This window comes from Chiloscyllium plagiosum, unplaced genomic scaffold, assembly GCF_037043375.1.
Source record: "Chiloscyllium plagiosum isolate Xiang-an unplaced genomic scaffold, Cpla_swu_hap1 HiC_scaffold_19, whole genome shotgun sequence".
NCBI lineage: Eukaryota > Metazoa > Chordata > Chondrichthyes > Orectolobiformes > Hemiscylliidae > Chiloscyllium > Chiloscyllium plagiosum.
The window spans coordinates 15,706,929-15,724,678 of NW_028270157.1; the positions used below are offsets into that span (position 1 = coordinate 15,706,929).

The 17,750-nt window shown below is 40.9% G+C and overlaps 1 protein-coding gene across 10 annotated transcripts in view; it reads right to left on the reverse strand.

Moving 5' to 3' along the window:
• atp2b1a (ATPase plasma membrane Ca2+ transporting 1a) overlaps positions 1–17,750 on the reverse strand; it is a 111,757-nt gene that overhangs the window by 49,760 nt on the left and 44,247 nt on the right. For all 10 annotated transcript variants that reach the window (XM_043709908.2, XM_043709906.2, XM_087997042.1 and 7 more), the window contains exons 3-6: positions 13,760–13,957; positions 11,512–11,766; positions 8,330–8,455; positions 1,518–1,631 (exon numbers count right to left, since the gene is read on the reverse strand). In XM_043709908.2, coding sequence (XP_043565843.1) covers positions 1,518–1,631; positions 8,330–8,455; positions 11,512–11,766; positions 13,760–13,957 — 693 coding nt within the window. The remainder of the gene's footprint in view (positions 1–1,517; positions 1,632–8,329; positions 8,456–11,511; positions 11,767–13,759; positions 13,958–17,750) is intronic.

Here is a 17,750-nt window from a genome sequence, read left to right on the forward strand (position 1 = left end):
AATCCACCAACACAAACAGCAGCTATTGAACTTGAAAGACCCTATACAGGCAACAAGCAAAACTAATGTCACAGGAAGTGGTCACCAACCCAAGGAAACCCAAATAGAAAGCAGGCTATACCAGTGCTTCATCTGGAGGCTCACTGACGTTATGGGGTGATGAAACATCTGAAAACAAACCTTCCAGCTTAGTGTGCAAACCTACATTAATTTTGATTAGTATGAAAAATGTGAGGACTGCAGATGCTGGAGATCACTTGTATGACATGATGCTGGAGGTCAAAAAAAAAGTTTGGTGCTGGAAAAGCACAGGTCAGGCAGCAGAGGGGAGTCTGTGACATCCTGAAGGACTTATGCCCGAAACATCAACTCTCCTGCTCCTCTAATGTTGTCTGGCCTGCTGTGCTTTTCCAGCATCACACTGACTTTGTATCGTATGACCCCCAGGATGTGGATCTCAAGAATGCTTTTAAAAAAAGATTCAAGGACTTTTGAAATCTAGTAACTTACATCATTAAGAAACTTGTAGTTAATTTACAAGCACCCATAAACGAGATAGTGATCAGTTCTAATTGGTTGAGTGAGAAACATTAGTCAGGAATCAGGTACACCACACTAGTGGGCGGCACGGTGGCACAGTGGTTAGCACTGCTGCCTCACAGCGCCTGAGACCCGGGTTCAATTCCCGCCTCAGGCGACTGACTGTGTGGAGTTTGCACGTTATCCCAGTGTCTGTGTGGGTTTCCTCCGGGTGCTGTGGTTTCCTCCCACAGTCCAAAGATGTGCAGGTCAGGTGAATTGGCCATGCTAAATTGCCCGTGTTAGGTAAGGGGTAAATGTAGTGGTATGGGTGGGTTGCGCTTCGGCGGGTGGGTTGCGCTTCGGCGGGTGGGTTGCGCTTCGGCGGGTGGGTTGCGCTTCGGCGGGTGGGTTGCGCTTCGGCGGGTGGGTTGCGCTTCGGCGGGTGGGTTGCGCTTCGGCGGGTGGGTGTGGACTTGTTGGGCTGAAGGGCCTGTTTCCACACTAATCTAATCTAGTTGGTGAAAATTGCATTATAAATTCAAGTCCTGGGCTGTTTTCTTCCAGCATTCAAGTACTCTAAATAAGAGTGTGCGCTTTCATAAATGCTTGTGGATCTTAGTAACTTGGTTTCAACTTGGTATGCTGGTCTCAACATTGCAAAACAAAGTTATTCAACATATCAATGGCAATTTCCTGTGATTGCCAAGAAGTTCTTTAAGAAGTCACTGGCAAAAGAACATTTGGCCAGTTTATTTATTAAGTTTCTGTAATAATGTTTAAATTCAGCTGACCAATAAAGAATAGTGCAATTACTCCCGATATCTGGAGGACAGCTAAAATGCTGAATGATAGCTTTTGAATCTTGGCAAGTGAAGCGTTGGGTATTCCAACTGAATTCTTGTGCTCAGTCATTCCTTGGTTAACATTTCAATGCTACTGTGTTAAAGTGCTGTCCCAATTGAGAGGCTAAGAGAACAATACAACCACATGCTTACTTTTTTTCTCCTCTTCCTCTCCAGATCCAAGCAAGGTGAAGATGATTCCAGTTTGAGAGTTTACACCAACAGCTGTGACCACCATTCTTCCAGAACCTTCCATAACATGGGTACCTGAAAATAAATTCTAGTTAGAACTGGCCATTACTGCAAATACAGGTGTTTAAAATAAAAAAAGTTATTTCATTACTATCTGAAAATTTAGGAGTCCGTGCTCATTAAACAGGAGGCTGGAGAAACCAGTGGTTTGTAAACAATGCAGAATGAAGTTATGGAGACTGAATTCAGATGAGTTTCACAAATGAATTTACTGCTTTAAGGCAAAAGTTTTATTAGAAATCTAAACTATATTTGAAGATTATGAACTTACAGTTCAACTGTACATATTTTACACAGCTACTAGAATGCTGGACTACATTAATATAGGTTTCCGACACCCCATAGAGAGGACATCAGAATGCACTGGTTGGAGCCAATTTCAAGAGAAGATTAGTGTGAACAGAACATTAACAAATGTAAACAGGATGAGCTACAAAGGTGAAATAAATTCTATGTAGAGGAAAAAGATGTGACCCCTAAAACAATAGCAAAATAAACAATTCAAAATTGATAGTTCAGTGAGAATTGCATTTTACATAAAGAGGGTGAGAAAGAAAAGCCTTTCGATCACAATGGGGTGATGAATATTTGGAATTATCAGTTTAATTCTTGGAATAATACAAATATGCAACTGAATGCTAAGTAGGGAAAGGAGTGTATCAAATGAATGCCCAGAGGAAAGTCATCCATGTAGAGACTGTAGAAACAGACCCTTTGGTTTAACCAGTCCATGCTGATCATCATCCCAAACTAAACTCATCCCCACCTGCCTACTCCTGCCCCATATCCTTTCAACTGTTCCATTTTCATATACTTAGCCAAAATGTCTTAAATGCAACTGTGCCCAAATCCACCACTTCCTCAGGAAGTTCCTTCCATGGGAACGCCTTGCATAAAAAAAATTGCACCTCATTGTTATAAAAGCCTCTCACCTTAAATATTCCCCTTGTCTTAATTTCCTAAACTAGGAAAGAAAGACCTATTTACTGTATTTATATCCTTGATTTTAACTTCATCACCACCTTTCAACATCTTCTGCTCCAGATCAAAAATGGGTTCAGTTCTGAACATAATCTGCATTCCTTGCTGGGTTCTTTTTCTCCACACTAGATTAGGACCAACTCAAACTGTATCAGCATAAACAAATCAATTGGTGCTCACTCAGCTCAAAGTTCAAAACTAATTCTCACTTATCCCTATACTCCTGCACTGGTCATCCGGTTTACAAATTTTTAAATTCAGACCGCAAAATTTTGAAATGTCTTCTCAACAAATATTCCATTCCGTAGCAACTTTTGGAAAAAGACAGTGCCTAATCTGAAAATGTTGAGTGGGGAGAGAGTGTTTATATTGAGTATCAGCAGATAAACCGTCCTTATCCACCAAAGCTACAAATTTTAGCTGTCTTGGATATCCCCAGAATTCTATAGCCCAGTTTAAAAACCCTGAAACTTCACTCCTGCAAATTGTCACCCAATGCACACCATCAAAACACTGAAGTCATAGTCAGAACATAACCTCAGATTACTCCACCATTTTTGCTCTTAGATACCAAGATGTCAACTTATAACTGCGCCACAGACTTGTACTCAAATTTTAAAGTTGAGTAATATACCCAAATGTGGATTGACAGAAAAATGTGCACTAAGCGAATTTGTTTCCTCAAAACGTGCAGACCTATGGATGTACCATAACTTTTCATTTTACGAGACCTTAAAACGATGTCCAGTTGCTGCATTGCAAATAGAAGCCTCAAGTCAGTGAGAATTACCAAGATCAAAAAAGGAAATTACATGGACCATCAAGAGAAGGTTGGAGCTATACACAATACTTAATATGAGCATTAATAGTATCTTCCACAAAGAGACAGTGATCAAAACTAACAGCATGAGCAGTTTAAAAAAAAGTCACAGGATTTTGGAACCATGTCAGTGTTGTGAAAAGGGTGAAATAAGATTGGGAGGGTTTTAAAGAGGTTCAATAAATAGTTTTTTTTAAAAAAAAGGTTGCAGTTTGGGGGCAAGACTAGCAATAGTAGTTCGTTTCCAATTATCCCAGAAACATGTTAAATAATTATGAATAAATGCCGTTAAGATATATGCAGTTAGTCAGAATTTTTAATCTAGTGACAAAAAGAATAATGGTTTTCCAAGTCAGAATGCTTGTAACTACATGGAAAATTAGGAGGCAGTTACCCCAGAACTGCTGTTCTTGTTCAAGTTAGAGGTTACAAGTTTGGCTCTTTTCAAAGCAGCTTGGGCAAGATGCACTACACTTCATTGATGGGATACTACAATCATTGTGTACTCAATGGAGTACAAGACAACTGGATTGCACTATCCTGGCATGATGCTTTGTATAGTGTTGTGACTTTTTTTAAACAATAAGTTATAGTCCAACAGGTTTATTTGGAAGCACCAGCTTTGAACACGCTGCTTCGTCAAGTGGTTGTGCAACAGGACCAGAAGACAACTTATAGCAAAGGATTACAGTGACTCGGATACAAACAAACCTAGATTGCATTCTAAAGGATGGAAGCCTTAACATTTTCTCATTTCGGTTCTTTAATACGCAAATCAAAAGAACTTTCAAATCACATTCAAGGTAATTTAAGGTTTAAAAAAAAAAAAGGACGGACGGACAATGCCTTAAAAAAGGTTCTATTTCTCAAATGGAGTTTAGAATCATATGAATTCACTGCCTGCATTGACAGCTTGCAGGTTGTATTTTTGAGCAAAATAGAACAGATCTGCAAAATATTTCTGCAAATACAAATTCACCCCATAAAAACTTGTGCACGTGTGGTTGTTTAAAAAACAGAAGTGGACCTTTAAACGACTAAACCTTAAACAGCTTGCTGCAAACTGCCCAGCCTTCAGGACAACATAGACCACGCTGTACAGCCCTGTCATGGCAATTACTGCAAGACACGTCAGTGTCAACATGGATACTACCATTAACTGTGGGGACACCATCCACTGTCTACATGACAGGTACTCCTGTGACTCAGCCTACATTGTTGGTCATGGCTGCAGGCAAGGATTCCCCAAGGCATGGTACACTGGCGAGACAAAGTAGATGCTATGACAACTATGAGTGGACACTGCACAACAGTCACCAGGCAGACATGTTCCTTCCCAGTCTGGAAACAAAAACAGTCTGGGACACTCTGCCTCAGGCAACCATCCTCCAAGGTGGACTTTGGGACAGGCATCCAGGCAGAGTGGCTGATTGCCACGGATGCCAAACTTGGCTATGGCCTCAACTGGAATCTTGGGCTCATGTCATACAAGTGATCCCTTGTAAATGGAGTAAATGAGATGCGGGGATAGAGCCCAAAAAGAGGGAACAGTTGGAGAGACAAAGGAGTAGATAACAATCTGGCTAGGAGGGTAAATAGCTGTTAAATATAGAGACTGTTAGAGGCCAACAATAGGTAGTGTGTAATGGCAGACACTATGATAACAAGGTTTGGTACATGGGGTCAGGGGATGGATTTGGAGAGTTCAGGCCTTAAAATTATTGAACTCTATACTAAGCCCAGAGGGCTGCAGGATTCCCAAGCAGAAACTGCAGTGTTATTCTTCCAGCTTGTGCTGAGCTTCACTGGAGTGCTGTAGCAAGCCCAAAACAGATGATGTTGGGAAGGGAACAGGATGAGGTGTTAAAGTGGCAGGCAGCAGAGATGTTCTGCAGAGTAGTACACTTGTCTACACTTTGTTTCCCCCAATATAGAAAATGACCATATTGAGAGCAAAATGGAGTGGACTGGAGATTGTGGGAAGAAGAAAAAAAGTGTGGAGGGTGGGGCGTGGACCTGAAGAAAGTCACTGACTGAATGGTCTTTACGAAACGTGGACGGGGTGGGGAGGAATCTCTGATGGGGGTCCATTTGTAGGTGATTGTATACATCACATCATCCTCCACCATTTCAGGACGTTGGTGGGGTAGAAGGTGAGGACTGGGGGGGTTCTGTCCTTGTTGCAGTTGAATGCATAGGGTTTGAGGACAGTGGTGCTGGAAGTGGAGGAGATGTGCTGGAGGGCATCGACCACATGGGAGAGAAAATTGCAGTCTTTAAAAGGAGGCCATCTGGTGTGTTCTGGAGTGGAACTTGTCCTCCTGAGAGGAGATGTGACAGATGGAGGAATTAGGAATAGGATTTTTGCAGGTGGCAGGGTGGAAAGTGATGTAATTCATATAGGTGGGAGTCAGTGGGTTTGTAGAAGCTGTCAGTGTTGTATCGGTCACAGTTTATGGAGATGGAGAGGTTCAGGGAGGGGAGGGACATGTCTGAGATAGTCCAGGTAAACTCAAGGTCAGGGTGGAATGCATTGAAGTTGATAAACTGACCTTGTGGGAGCACAAGGTGGCACCAATACAGTCAGTGTAGTGGAGGATAATGTTGGGAATGAGGCCAGTAACTGCTGAAGATGGACTGTTCTACAAACAACAAAGATAGGCAAAGCTGGGGTCCATGGCTATCTCTCATCTGGAGGAAGTGGGAGATTCAAAGAGGAGAAAATATGGAGGGCAAGGAATGGTTCAGCTAAATGAATAAGTGTCAGTGGAGCGGTACTGGTGGGGATGTCAGGAGAGGAAGAAACCGAGGGCTTGAGGGCCCTAGTCATGGCAGATGGAAGCATTTAAGGACTGGATGTCCACAGTGAAGAGGGATTGAGGGTCCAGGGAAACAAAAGTCTTGTTGGTGGTGGAGGGTGTGGGTAGTGTTCCAAACATATGTGGAGAGTTCCTGGACCAGGGGCATTGTGCAAAGTGCAGTTGAAGTGCTGTTTCACCTGGGAGTTATCTCTGGGCCCTTGGATAACAAAGAAAGGTGTGATAGATGGGCAGATGTTACACCTTTGGTGGCTGTAGGTGAAGGTGCCATGGGGTTGTTGGGAATGGAGGAAAAAGTGGACCAGAGGTCCCAGAGGGAACAGTCCCTATGGAACATGGACAAGGGAGGGGAATGTGTGCCTGGGAAGAGGCAGTTGATCTTCTGGATGTGAATGCTGGTGGGAACAAGGGGTGGGGGGGGAAAAAGAGAGAAAGGAAAATAGATGAGGATTTCTGACAACTTGCTGTAGAAATGGATAAGCAAAAGGAAAAGATCAAATTGCCTAAGTATTGCTCCATAACAAAGCAAAGAGTACTTTTAATAGTTGGGAAGAAATGTAAATAGGCAATATAAAGAATGTATTAAAAGCAGAAATTGACAAAAATGTATCCATTTATAAAGTTAACGCTAGCAAACTATTAATAAGTACAACATCCACAAAAGCTCAGGTATCTTAACGTCAGAATTCTACAAGCTTCCATAGTTTAGGTCAGTGTCTTTTCCAAATTTTATGGGGGTTGGTTAGCTCACATGGCTGGATTGCAATGCAGCATTATGCCAACAGCATGGGTTCAGTTGCTACACTGGCTCAGGTCATCATGAAGGATTCTCCCCTCCACTCCTTCCCTCACCTGAGGCATGACGACTCAGTTTAAAACATTACCAGCTGGGTCTCCAAATGAGCACAGCCTTCGTATTCAGGGAGGACTATGGTGATTTTACCTTTTTACTTAACCCAATTTTTTGTACCTTGCATTTCATAATGTTTTGTCAACAAGCTCAAATTTGAGTGCTCCAATTTGTATTTCAGTAAGCCATTTCAAAACACCTGGTTGGAATGGTTTTTAACATTTCAAGAGAAAGACCAGAGGTATCAGTAAAGCTGCAAGACTCTTGGCTGAGGCACATGGGAACCTGAAAGTTTTCACATCAGTATTTTGACTGCTTGTAAAACTTGAATAGCTGAATTACAACCACTATCCAAAAACTTGGATGCAGACTGATTTCCATCCAAACTGAAGCCTCATTTGCAAGATATTCCATTTGTCCATAGTGGTCATGCAATTTAGTGCAAACAAGAAAAATGATCTGAAAAATCGTGAAGTTTGTTTTAAGACCTTCATCAAACAGGGACATTTTCCTTTGCCTTTTTAAAAAAATCTGTGCAGATTCTGTTGACTTGTGTTGAGTGTATTTCTGCTTTTAGATAAAGATACTCATTCCCAATTATACTTATAGTATTAAATCACTGTCACTTATTTTAGGAAGCTTTTCATTGTAAAACAAAACAAAATTAAAGAAACCTGGTAAAAATCTCATGACAAAGGGAAAGCATTGATCATTTGGATTAATGAAAACATTTAATACAAATAGTGCAATTCTGGCATTCTGGAGCTTAGTTATGACTGCACTCCTCGACCATAGCCGTAACATTTGGCTTTCTTGTTCTCCACCACTTATTGGTAGACCATTAACACAAATGTCAAAGCGTTTGTTCCTCAAAATTTGAGGGTGTGCAGTCTATCCACCATTGCCAATAAGCCAATATTGGCATTGTTAGCTAGCTTTTTGTACTTATCAATTTCACCACACTTACGAGCAAGTGGGAGTTGTAGATCCAACCATCTGCCTAAAGCCATGCTGCCAAAGCTGTGGTGAACTCTGGTTTCATTGCTCCTTCGGAACCTTTCAACCCAACCAGTTAGTATCTTTCCACACAAAATGAGACTAATTGCCTGCATTCACCCTTCATTCAGGAAGCAGTTTAGACATGATTGATTTGGAATCAACTTCACATTTCAATTGGAAAATAAAGTTAGTGGTCTATCATGTATACAACAGTTGGTTTAGTACCTTTTATGCTGCATCTTACCAGACAAAAGTAGTGGATCTCTTCCTTGGCCTTTTTTCACATGATCAGACTCCCCGGTCAGGGAGCTTTCATCAATCTTCAGGTCATTTCCATGAATAAGCACACCGTCAGCAGGTAGGAGGTCACCTTAAAAACCAGGTCACAAATTAAGTTAATCACAATCTGAACCACTACAGGTATGCCAATTCCATTAGGAGGTCCATCACTTTGGTCCAGTAACAAATAAGAGAATTCAGTTGAGGGAAACTTATGGATCATTCCCATTCATCCACTTCCCCATTACTCAGGGTGATGGGGTTGATAAGTATGGAAGATGCTGTCAAAAGGAGCCTCCGTAAAATTCTGGTTTGCATCATGTACAGTACATTAACAATAGTTGCGAGAGAGTAAAGTTCAGGGTGGTTTTGAAGTAGAATATTGTGCAATTGCAGTCATCTGACCAAGTATCCAATCACACGGAATGTACTGTAGATGGTGGACAGGCTACTGAGTCAGGTGGTGAGCTACTCATTACAGAGATTAGAACCTCAAAATTTGTTTTGCAGCCACTGTAGATGGCTCATCCTAGTTCCTCAACAACAGCAATTCACTTGTTAAAATGGTGGGATTCAGTAATAGTTATGAAATTGAATGCGAAGTGGAGATTCTCATTGCAAATACTTGCCACCATCAGCCCAAGCCTGAATATTGCTCAGGCCTTGCTGCATTTGAATTGGTACGAGGCAACAAATATAATTACTGTTCAGTACCGAGTGATCTAACTTCAGGCCTTAAGATGGAAACATGATGAATGATGAAGCGGCTGAAGCTGGTTGGGCCCTGGGACACGATCCTGAGGAAATTCTGCACCTATGTCTAGGGACTACAATGAGCAGCCTCCAATTATCACAACCATCTGGTTTTGTGTAAGACAACTTCAGACAGCTTTCCCAGAATCCCATCTTCAAATAAACAAAGGCTCTTTGATGCCCAGTCAAATGTCAATGGTGTAGGTCTTTCTTTGGATTCTACCAGAAATACCTGGGTCCTGATAATTAGACTCATTGCACTCTTGATCCAAAGGTGGATAATACTTCATTCCAGAACCAAACGAGGCACTGGTGAGCAGGTACTGTAAAATGATTGTTCAGCAGTATCATATTTTCACAGCTGACTGCACGGGTGTTTTAATTAATTGGCCAGATTGGATTTGTCCTGCTTTGTGGACAAGACCAAGCTAATCACTTTCCAGTTTGTCAATGCCAGTGTTGCAGCTATACTGGATTAGAATGGCTTAGGGTGCAGAGAGCTAGAGTCCATATCTCAAGTACTACTCTTGGGATACTGGCAGGGCCCAAAGCTTCAATTGTATGGCTTTCAGCCAAATCATATTGCTGAGTGTAAACAGAATTGCCTGAAGATCTGGTATCACTTTAAGATGCTCTGGATTCCTCCAGAGGATGGGAGGATTTGTTCAGTCTTTAGTTATTTGTTAATTGACCATCATCCCTCAATTAATAGATCAAAGCTCTGCATACCTATGTTGTGGGATTACTAGATTTATTGTCTGCTGCATGTATGCTCTGCAGAAGTACCATTGCATTACAATTTCAGTTTTAGGTGTGCCAGGTGCTGCTTCTGGCACATCTATACACAATCTCTTGCTTGGTGCAATGGTAAAGTGAGGGATGTGACAGGCATCAAGGTTGAACACAATTCTGATGATTTGTAGTGCCTCGTCAGCAGTTATCTCTGTTGTGAATTTAGTCCATTCAGCATGGGAGTGCCACTAACATGGAGGATATTCTCAATATGAAAAGGGTATTTCATGTCCATAAGCATTGGGCAGTGGTCACTTACATATAGTCATGGACAGATGTGACTGCAAAGATCAGTCAGGAGGAGGTCAAATATTTTGCTGGTTTAAAATCACTCTTTCCCCCCCCCCAATCAAGTAGTTGTCCCCTTAAAGACTTGACCAGCTTGATTAGTACAGCTGCTGAGCCATTCCTAGTGGTAGACATTAAAGACCCCAACTTACAATACATTGTGCCCTTGTCGCCCTCAATACTTCCAAGTGGTGGTCAACATGGAGGAGTACTGATTTGTCAGGCAAAGGGGAGTGGTACATGGTAATCTGCAAGAAGGTTTCCTGCCCTTGTTTGACCAGATACATGAGAATTCACATAGTCCAGAGTCAATCTTTCGGTTCTGCAGCACAAGTACCTATATCTACTACATGCTGGATCTGTCTGTCTTGCTGCTAGATTGCAATGATGTAACTTGAGACTGTCTGTAATGGTTGTCAACCTTGACTAAGAAACAAGAGGAATGATATTATCCTCTCCAGCTTAAAGACTTGCCAGGATGTTTCTAGGAATGGATGGTTTGAATTAAAAGATGCCAAATCTTTTATACTGGAGCATGAGGGGTGACCTTAGAGGTTTAATATCATGAGAGATAGATTAAAAAAGGTGAATGGCAGGTGTCTTTTCCTTGGGTGCAGGATTTTTTTAAAAAATGACAGATCAAAATAAAGACAAGTGGCAATGTTTTTCCAAAAACAGTTGTGTGTGGAATGAACTTCCACAGGAAGTGGATGTGACCTCCAAATGCCTTTTAAATGCTGCAACTATAGAAGTACAATAAAAGAAGTGCTTGGAGAGATTATATGGGCCAAAAGGCAGGGTCAGCGTGGACTCAATGAGCTGAATGACCTGTTCCAAATAATTGAATGACATTTCAGAAGACAACACAGTCAACTACAGTGTTGAGAACTGTAGATTTCCTTCCCAGAAAGAAATTTGTGAACCAAAAGGGTTTGTGGTCATCATTAGACTCTTGACTGAATGTCTTGGTGAGATTTGAACCTGGATACTTTAATTACCAGCCCAGCAATAATACCATTATGCCATTGCCTCTTCCTTGGATCAGTGCTCATCTAGAAGCTAAAATCTAAATATAAGCACATGACCAATGCTAGAGGGAGACGTGAAAATATCTCATCCTGTCTGACCAGGTACAATGAAAATTTGCGTTTGTGCATTTATAATCCACCATCAATCCCACAAATCACTCACTGCCCCCTAGCACTGGCACAACAGTAATATTTTATAAATTAGTGAAATAATCTTTACTTGAAGTCATTAAAATCTGAGATTCCAGCTCAGTTTATAGAATAAGTGGTGAAAGTAGAAAATTACCATATTTAACTTGTGCAATGTCACCAACCACCAATTCTGCCACAGGAATCTGGATAACCTGGCCACCTCTTATCACAGTGAATTTCTGCTCTTGTTCAATCCGATTTTGTAGACCTCTGAATTGTTTCTCTTTACTCCAGTCATTGAAAGCTGTAACTAGTACCACACATATAACTGAAACAAGAATGGCAACGCCTTCGATCCAACCAGCTTCTGATTCACCTTCATCTTCACCACCTGTTACTGTACCACATACTGCAGAAAGAACAGTTATAAAGGCATAAGTAGTCAGACATTAGCTCATGTTTTGATATTAGTTGCAGAATGATTTCACAAGTACTATAAAAATCAGATTCAACCAGTCCAATTGTATTATCACCCAAGCATCAGATGAGTCAACAGAAATACTGCATTACTCAAAGCTTAGTAGAAAATAACTTTCATTGGTGACCTACATTAAATCAATGCTACAATTGACTAGCCTAATTGAGGAACCAATCTTTTTGGACCATTACCTGTAAGTGGGGGTGCAGGGGGTGGGGTTGGAGAGAGTCCAAGTTTTAAAAAAAGGATAGGCAGAATGATTGAGGTAGATCAGCCATGATCTAGCTAAAAAAGGTGGAGCAGGCTTAGTGGCTTGAAAAAAAAAAGTGTACACTGGGCCTTATTTCCAATGGTTTTTCCTGCTTGGAACAAAAAGGTATATGAGAAGTGGCCAGCCACCATGCTCACTTGTAAGTGACAAGTAGAGAGCTATCAAAGACTTCAATTCATAAATGTAAACTAGCTACCCATGGGCATGTGGCTTGGAAATTGTCAAAATTTTGTCCCTTGGGAGAGTTCAAGTTCAGCTCCATGACAGATTGAAACTTCGTGGCAAAACCAAGTTGCGATTTTTATAGTTGTCACCTTTGGGGGTGGGGGTGGGGGTGGCAACAAGTGTGCTATTACAGCAAGACGTACAGGCTCACGTTAAAGCAGTAAGCAAATAAAACACTGCAAGTCAGGAAGCAACTCAGTAAACAGTTAACGTTTTAAGGTTAACAGCCTGTAATCAGTTGTGAAGTGTTTTCTGACAGAAGCATTAACATGTCAGAACAGATGCTGTCTGATCAGCATCTTTTACTATTTTGTTCTTATTTCAGATTTCCAGCAAAGTATTTTGCATTACAAAAATATTTTTGTATTTAATTGTAGCTAAAAGTCTTACAGGGTGCAACTGTAGACCTAAGAGTTCACATCAAGATATTCTCACTGCAGATGCTTGAAGCAATATTTCCTATGAAGCAGATTTTTACATCACAGATAGCTCCAGAAGAACCAATATCTACAACTTGGCTCAGGTGTTAGCACTGCTAATTCATAGTACTAGCGACCCAGGTTCAATTCCCACCTCAGGTGACTGTGTGGAGTCTGCATATTCTCCCCACATCTGGGTGGGTTTCCTTGGATTTCTTCCCACAATCAGAAGATGTGCAGGTCAGGTGCATTGGCATGCTAAATTGCTAAGTGTTAGGTGCATCAGTCAGGGGTAAATATAGGGTAGGGGAATAGGTCTGGGTGGGTTACTCTGGAGGGTTGATGTGGACTTGTTGGGCTGAAGGCCTGTTTCCACACAATAGGGAATCTAATCTAAGATCATAACCAGTGTACAATTTGCAGAGTATAGATTAACACTAGAGCTCACATTTAGCCTTTCCAATAGAACTAGTTAAGTTCTTTTTCTCAAATCTAGCTCTGCAAATTCTCTACAGTGGCTATAATGCAAAAAGTGAAAGTGTCACCTTATACAAAGGCTCAAGGAATAGTGCATTGATAAGCTGTCAATTGTTTCAGACCAGTAGTTTTTAGTCTGATTTTAGTACATTGAAAGAGTTTACATCCCAACATATGATATAGGAGCAGAGGAAGGTCACTTGGCCACATAAAACTGTTGTTCAATAAGCAATCTGCTTTGTTTCAAATTCCATCTTCCAATACCCTAGATAACTTTAGATGCCCTAGAAATTGATCTCCACCTTCAAAATATTTCGTGACCCTTTGAGGCTGAAAATTCACGACCCTCAACATATTAGTCTTAAAATAAAAGAAATAAAAGTTTCAAACTGCCCTAGTTCTAGAGATTGTGTTTTTACCATATTTAATTTTGAATACCACAAATCTAGAGATGTGTGCAGGTATTCCATCTCCAGAGCAGCCATAATTAACATGGCATTCACAACATTTCAAACTAATTAGGAATACTTGCCTTCATCATCTCCCCCTGGAGGTTTATAGAAAGAAAGGCCTAGTGATATTAGGGCTGCAATCTCTAAAATAATTAAGGTGACATCTTGAAGTGCTTCCCATACTAACTGAATAAATGTTTTTGCTTTTTTGGGGGGTATAGAGTTCTCTCCAAAAACATGATGTCTTCTTTCAAGATCCACTGGATTTCCAGATAATCCTGCAGAGACAAAACATTTCAGTTAGTTATTCCAAATTAAAGCTTCCAGTCAAGAGTTAAGAGTGAATTTTTAAACAGTTGGAAAAAAGTTCCAAAATATTTGCTACATATGGTCAAATTCTGACTTTTGAGGTATAACCTACATGCTTCTTAGCACGAGCGAAGAGTCTGATAAACCCATTTCAATTTTGGCATGCGTAGAGTAACCTGTTGTTCTACACAAATGTAGAATATTAAATGTAGTAAACAATAGCTAAAAAGGTGAGTGATACAAGCTGAAAAGGAATCAAAGCTCCCAGCTATTTGATTTACTCTAAAGGATGACGACAAACTTGGCATAAACAAACATGCATTTAGCAGCCATGCTTTGGAACATTCCAGAAAAAGCACAGAATGAGAAATCCCCAGACTCAAATCCTCCTTATGAAAAAAAATCAGACTGGATGTTAAGTTCCATTAAACAGGTGTTATAATTAGTCAGGGTGTTGCATTCAAGGAGTTATAAACATGAACTATTCTCCATCCCTCCCCATTTGCACAGTGGCATTTACTGGAGCTGGAAGAGATTCAAACGAAAACTTTCTCCACGAGATATACCAGTGCATCAATCCTTAGATAAGGGGAGCCCTATTAGCCTGACTAGTGCCTTGCGTAGTTTTAGCAAAGTGTCCTTTTATATCCCATTGCCTTTTAACTAAAATGCCAACAATCAGCTAACCTTTCTCATGACCTGAACTTGGGCATTCGTAAAGCTAATCATCCAGTCATGAAAAAACAAAAAAAAAACTTTGCCCTTCGTTGTTGAGGATGGTCAGCAAGTAATCAGAAGAAATTGGTTAAGAAATAGCTTGCCAGCATGGATTGAATACAGAGTGGAAAAAGGGCTTCCCTACCTTAACACTAAGCAGCAGGAACTGAATCATCTGTTAAAAAGGGAACATATGCTCCATTCAATTTTCCTCTAAGCAGAGGTACATTTTAGCACAAAAAAATCCTAATTATGAATTTATCCAGTGATACTTAAAAATACACATTAAGAAACCAAATTTTATAAATACTTCCAAATGAATTACAAGTTATAAAGTTAGTGGCAAAATACCAAGGGCTTCATGTAGAAGAGTCAGAATGGCAGAAGTAACCTAAGAATGCAGTACATTTGGAAAAGTTTCCTAAAACCTTGGGGATTAACCAAAAATTAAGTTTTTAATCTGGTGATGTATAATAAGGCAAGTTTATAAAATGCCAGTAAAAAAGTTTCATTTGGAATGAGTGACCATAACATGGCAAAAAAAAGGGAAGAATTTTGGTCAGAAACGACTGTGCTGGGTAGAGATGACATGGGTGGATTGGAACAGCAAATACCATTAAGACAAAAAATGGCAGATGTTTAAGAGCATTGTTCTGCCAGAGGAAGCAAGATCGAAACAACTGTGGTAAACCAGTTAAGGATAGCAGAAAATGGAAAAGAAACAAGAGGATGAGACCGGCTGAGGCATTTGGGCAGGACGAACTAAGAATGTTATAGTGAATGGTAGGATGCTGGGAAGAACAAAGCAGAGACCTGTGTGCATGTACACTGGTCCCTTATAAAAGGCATGGATATACTTGCCTTGAGTTGAGTGGAGAGATAGTTAAAGATGAGGGAGTTATGCTGGAACTGAACAAAAAGTTGGTTAGGTTCCAGCCAGAATACTGAGAGCAATTTGGAATCCACATTATAGGAGAGTCACAACAGCACTAGAGAGAGTGTGCAGAGGAGTTTGACTAGGATGTTGCCCAGGCTGGACTGTTTCAATGGAGAGATTGGACAGACTAGAGGTTAATTTACCCTAAAACAGGGGAGGTTGAAAGGGGGCATGAGATTTTCCGATCCTGCTGTTCCCATTCTACAAAGGACGGCCTAAATTCTTCAATGTTAAAGCCAGTTCACATTGAAGAAAAACATTATAGCAGAACTGACTATTGGTATGGAGGGATTGTCTAGAGTGGTTCAGTCGGTTGGGCCTATACTCATCGGAATTAGTAATAAGGGGCAACCTTATGGAAGCATACAAAATTCTTAAATGGATTTACAGGTAGGTGTAGAAAAGGTTATTTCCTCTTCAGGGGGAAGTCTAGGACCAGAGGGCATCAAAATAAGGGGTCACATGTTCAAGGGATAAGGAATTTCTTAACTGAGAAAGTAGTGATTCTGTGCAATTCTTTTATTACAGTCAGCTGTCAAGATAGAGTTGTTAAATATATTAAATACTTGATTTTGTGTTATTAGGGGAATCAAGGGTTATGAAAAAGGCAGGAAAGTAGAGTTGATCAGATCAGCCATAATCAATTAAAATGGCAAAGCAGATTCAGTGGGTTGAATAGCCTACTTCTACTCCTGCACCCTTATGGTCTTTTACAGTTGCCTTCTAGGTTTGTGTCATAGGAAGTTAATTGGCTATGTTGCCACTGCTGTTTACACTGTAGTAAGGTTACCAAAACTTCATGCCAACGGTTTGCTCTAAATAGCAAAAAAAAAAATGGTGGTTGGGGAAATTGGTCAAATTACGCAAACCACATGAAAAAGTTGAATGCTATTCCAAATTGGGGATAAAGTGAACTTTGATATGTGTACTACCTTTCAGACTTAGTACAATTTTCATTACAATCACCAGAGTATGGAAGCAGCCATTCATCCAGAGCCCTCACCGACCCCCTGAACAGTATCCCACGGCAAATCCACTGTCTGCACATCACTGGACAGGTGGATTAGCCTTGCTCAACTGCCCAAACTTCTTGTTGGGGAGAAAACTGGAGCACCCAAAAGGAAACTATGCAGGCACACAATGAGCACTTTGGGGACAGTGACCACAATTCGGTGACTTTTACTCTAGTGATGGAGAGGGATAAGTGCGCACTGCAAGGCAAGAGGTATAGCTGGGGGCACGGAAATTATGATGCGGTGAGGCACGACTTAGGATGCGTGGCTTGGAAAAGTAGGCTTCAAGGGAAGGGCGCAGTTGATATGTGGAGCTTTTCAAGGAACAACTATTGAGTCTCCTTGATAAGTATGTACCTGTCAGGCAGGGAGGAAAGGGTCGTGTGAGGGAGCTGTGGTTTAATAAGAAATTAGAATCCCTTGTTAAAGGGAAGAGGGCGGCCTATGTAAAGATGAGGCGTGAAGGTTCAATTGGGGCGATCGAGAGTTATAAGGTAGCCAGGAAGGATCTGAAGAGAGAGCTAAGAGCAGCAAGGAGGAGACATGAAAAGTCCTTAGGGTTTTCCCTAATCCTACCAACTAAGGCTTTCTATAGGTATGTCAGGAATAAAAGAATGACTAGGGTAGGAATAGGTCCAGTCAAGGATAGTAGTGGGAAGTTGCGTGTGGAGGCTGAAGAGATTGGGGAGACACTGAATGAATACTTTGTCAGTATTCACTCAGGAACAGGACATTGTTGCCAATGTGAATACTGAGTCACAATTAATTAGAATGGACGGCTTTGAGGTATGCAGGAAAGAGGTGTTGGAAATTCTGGAAAGGGTGAAAATAGACAAGGGTAAAGCGGTAGATGTGGTGTATATGGATTTTAGTAAGGCATTTGATAAGGATCCCTATGGTAGGCTACTGCAAAAAATACAGAGGTATGGCATTGAGGGTGAGTTGGAGGTTTGGATTAGGAATTGGCTGGCTGGAAGAAGACAGAGGGTAGTAGTGGATGGTAAAGGTTCATCTTGGAGTGCAGTTACTAGCGGTGTTCCGCAAGGATCTGTTTTGGGGCCATTGCTGTCATTTTTATAAATGACCTGGAGGAGG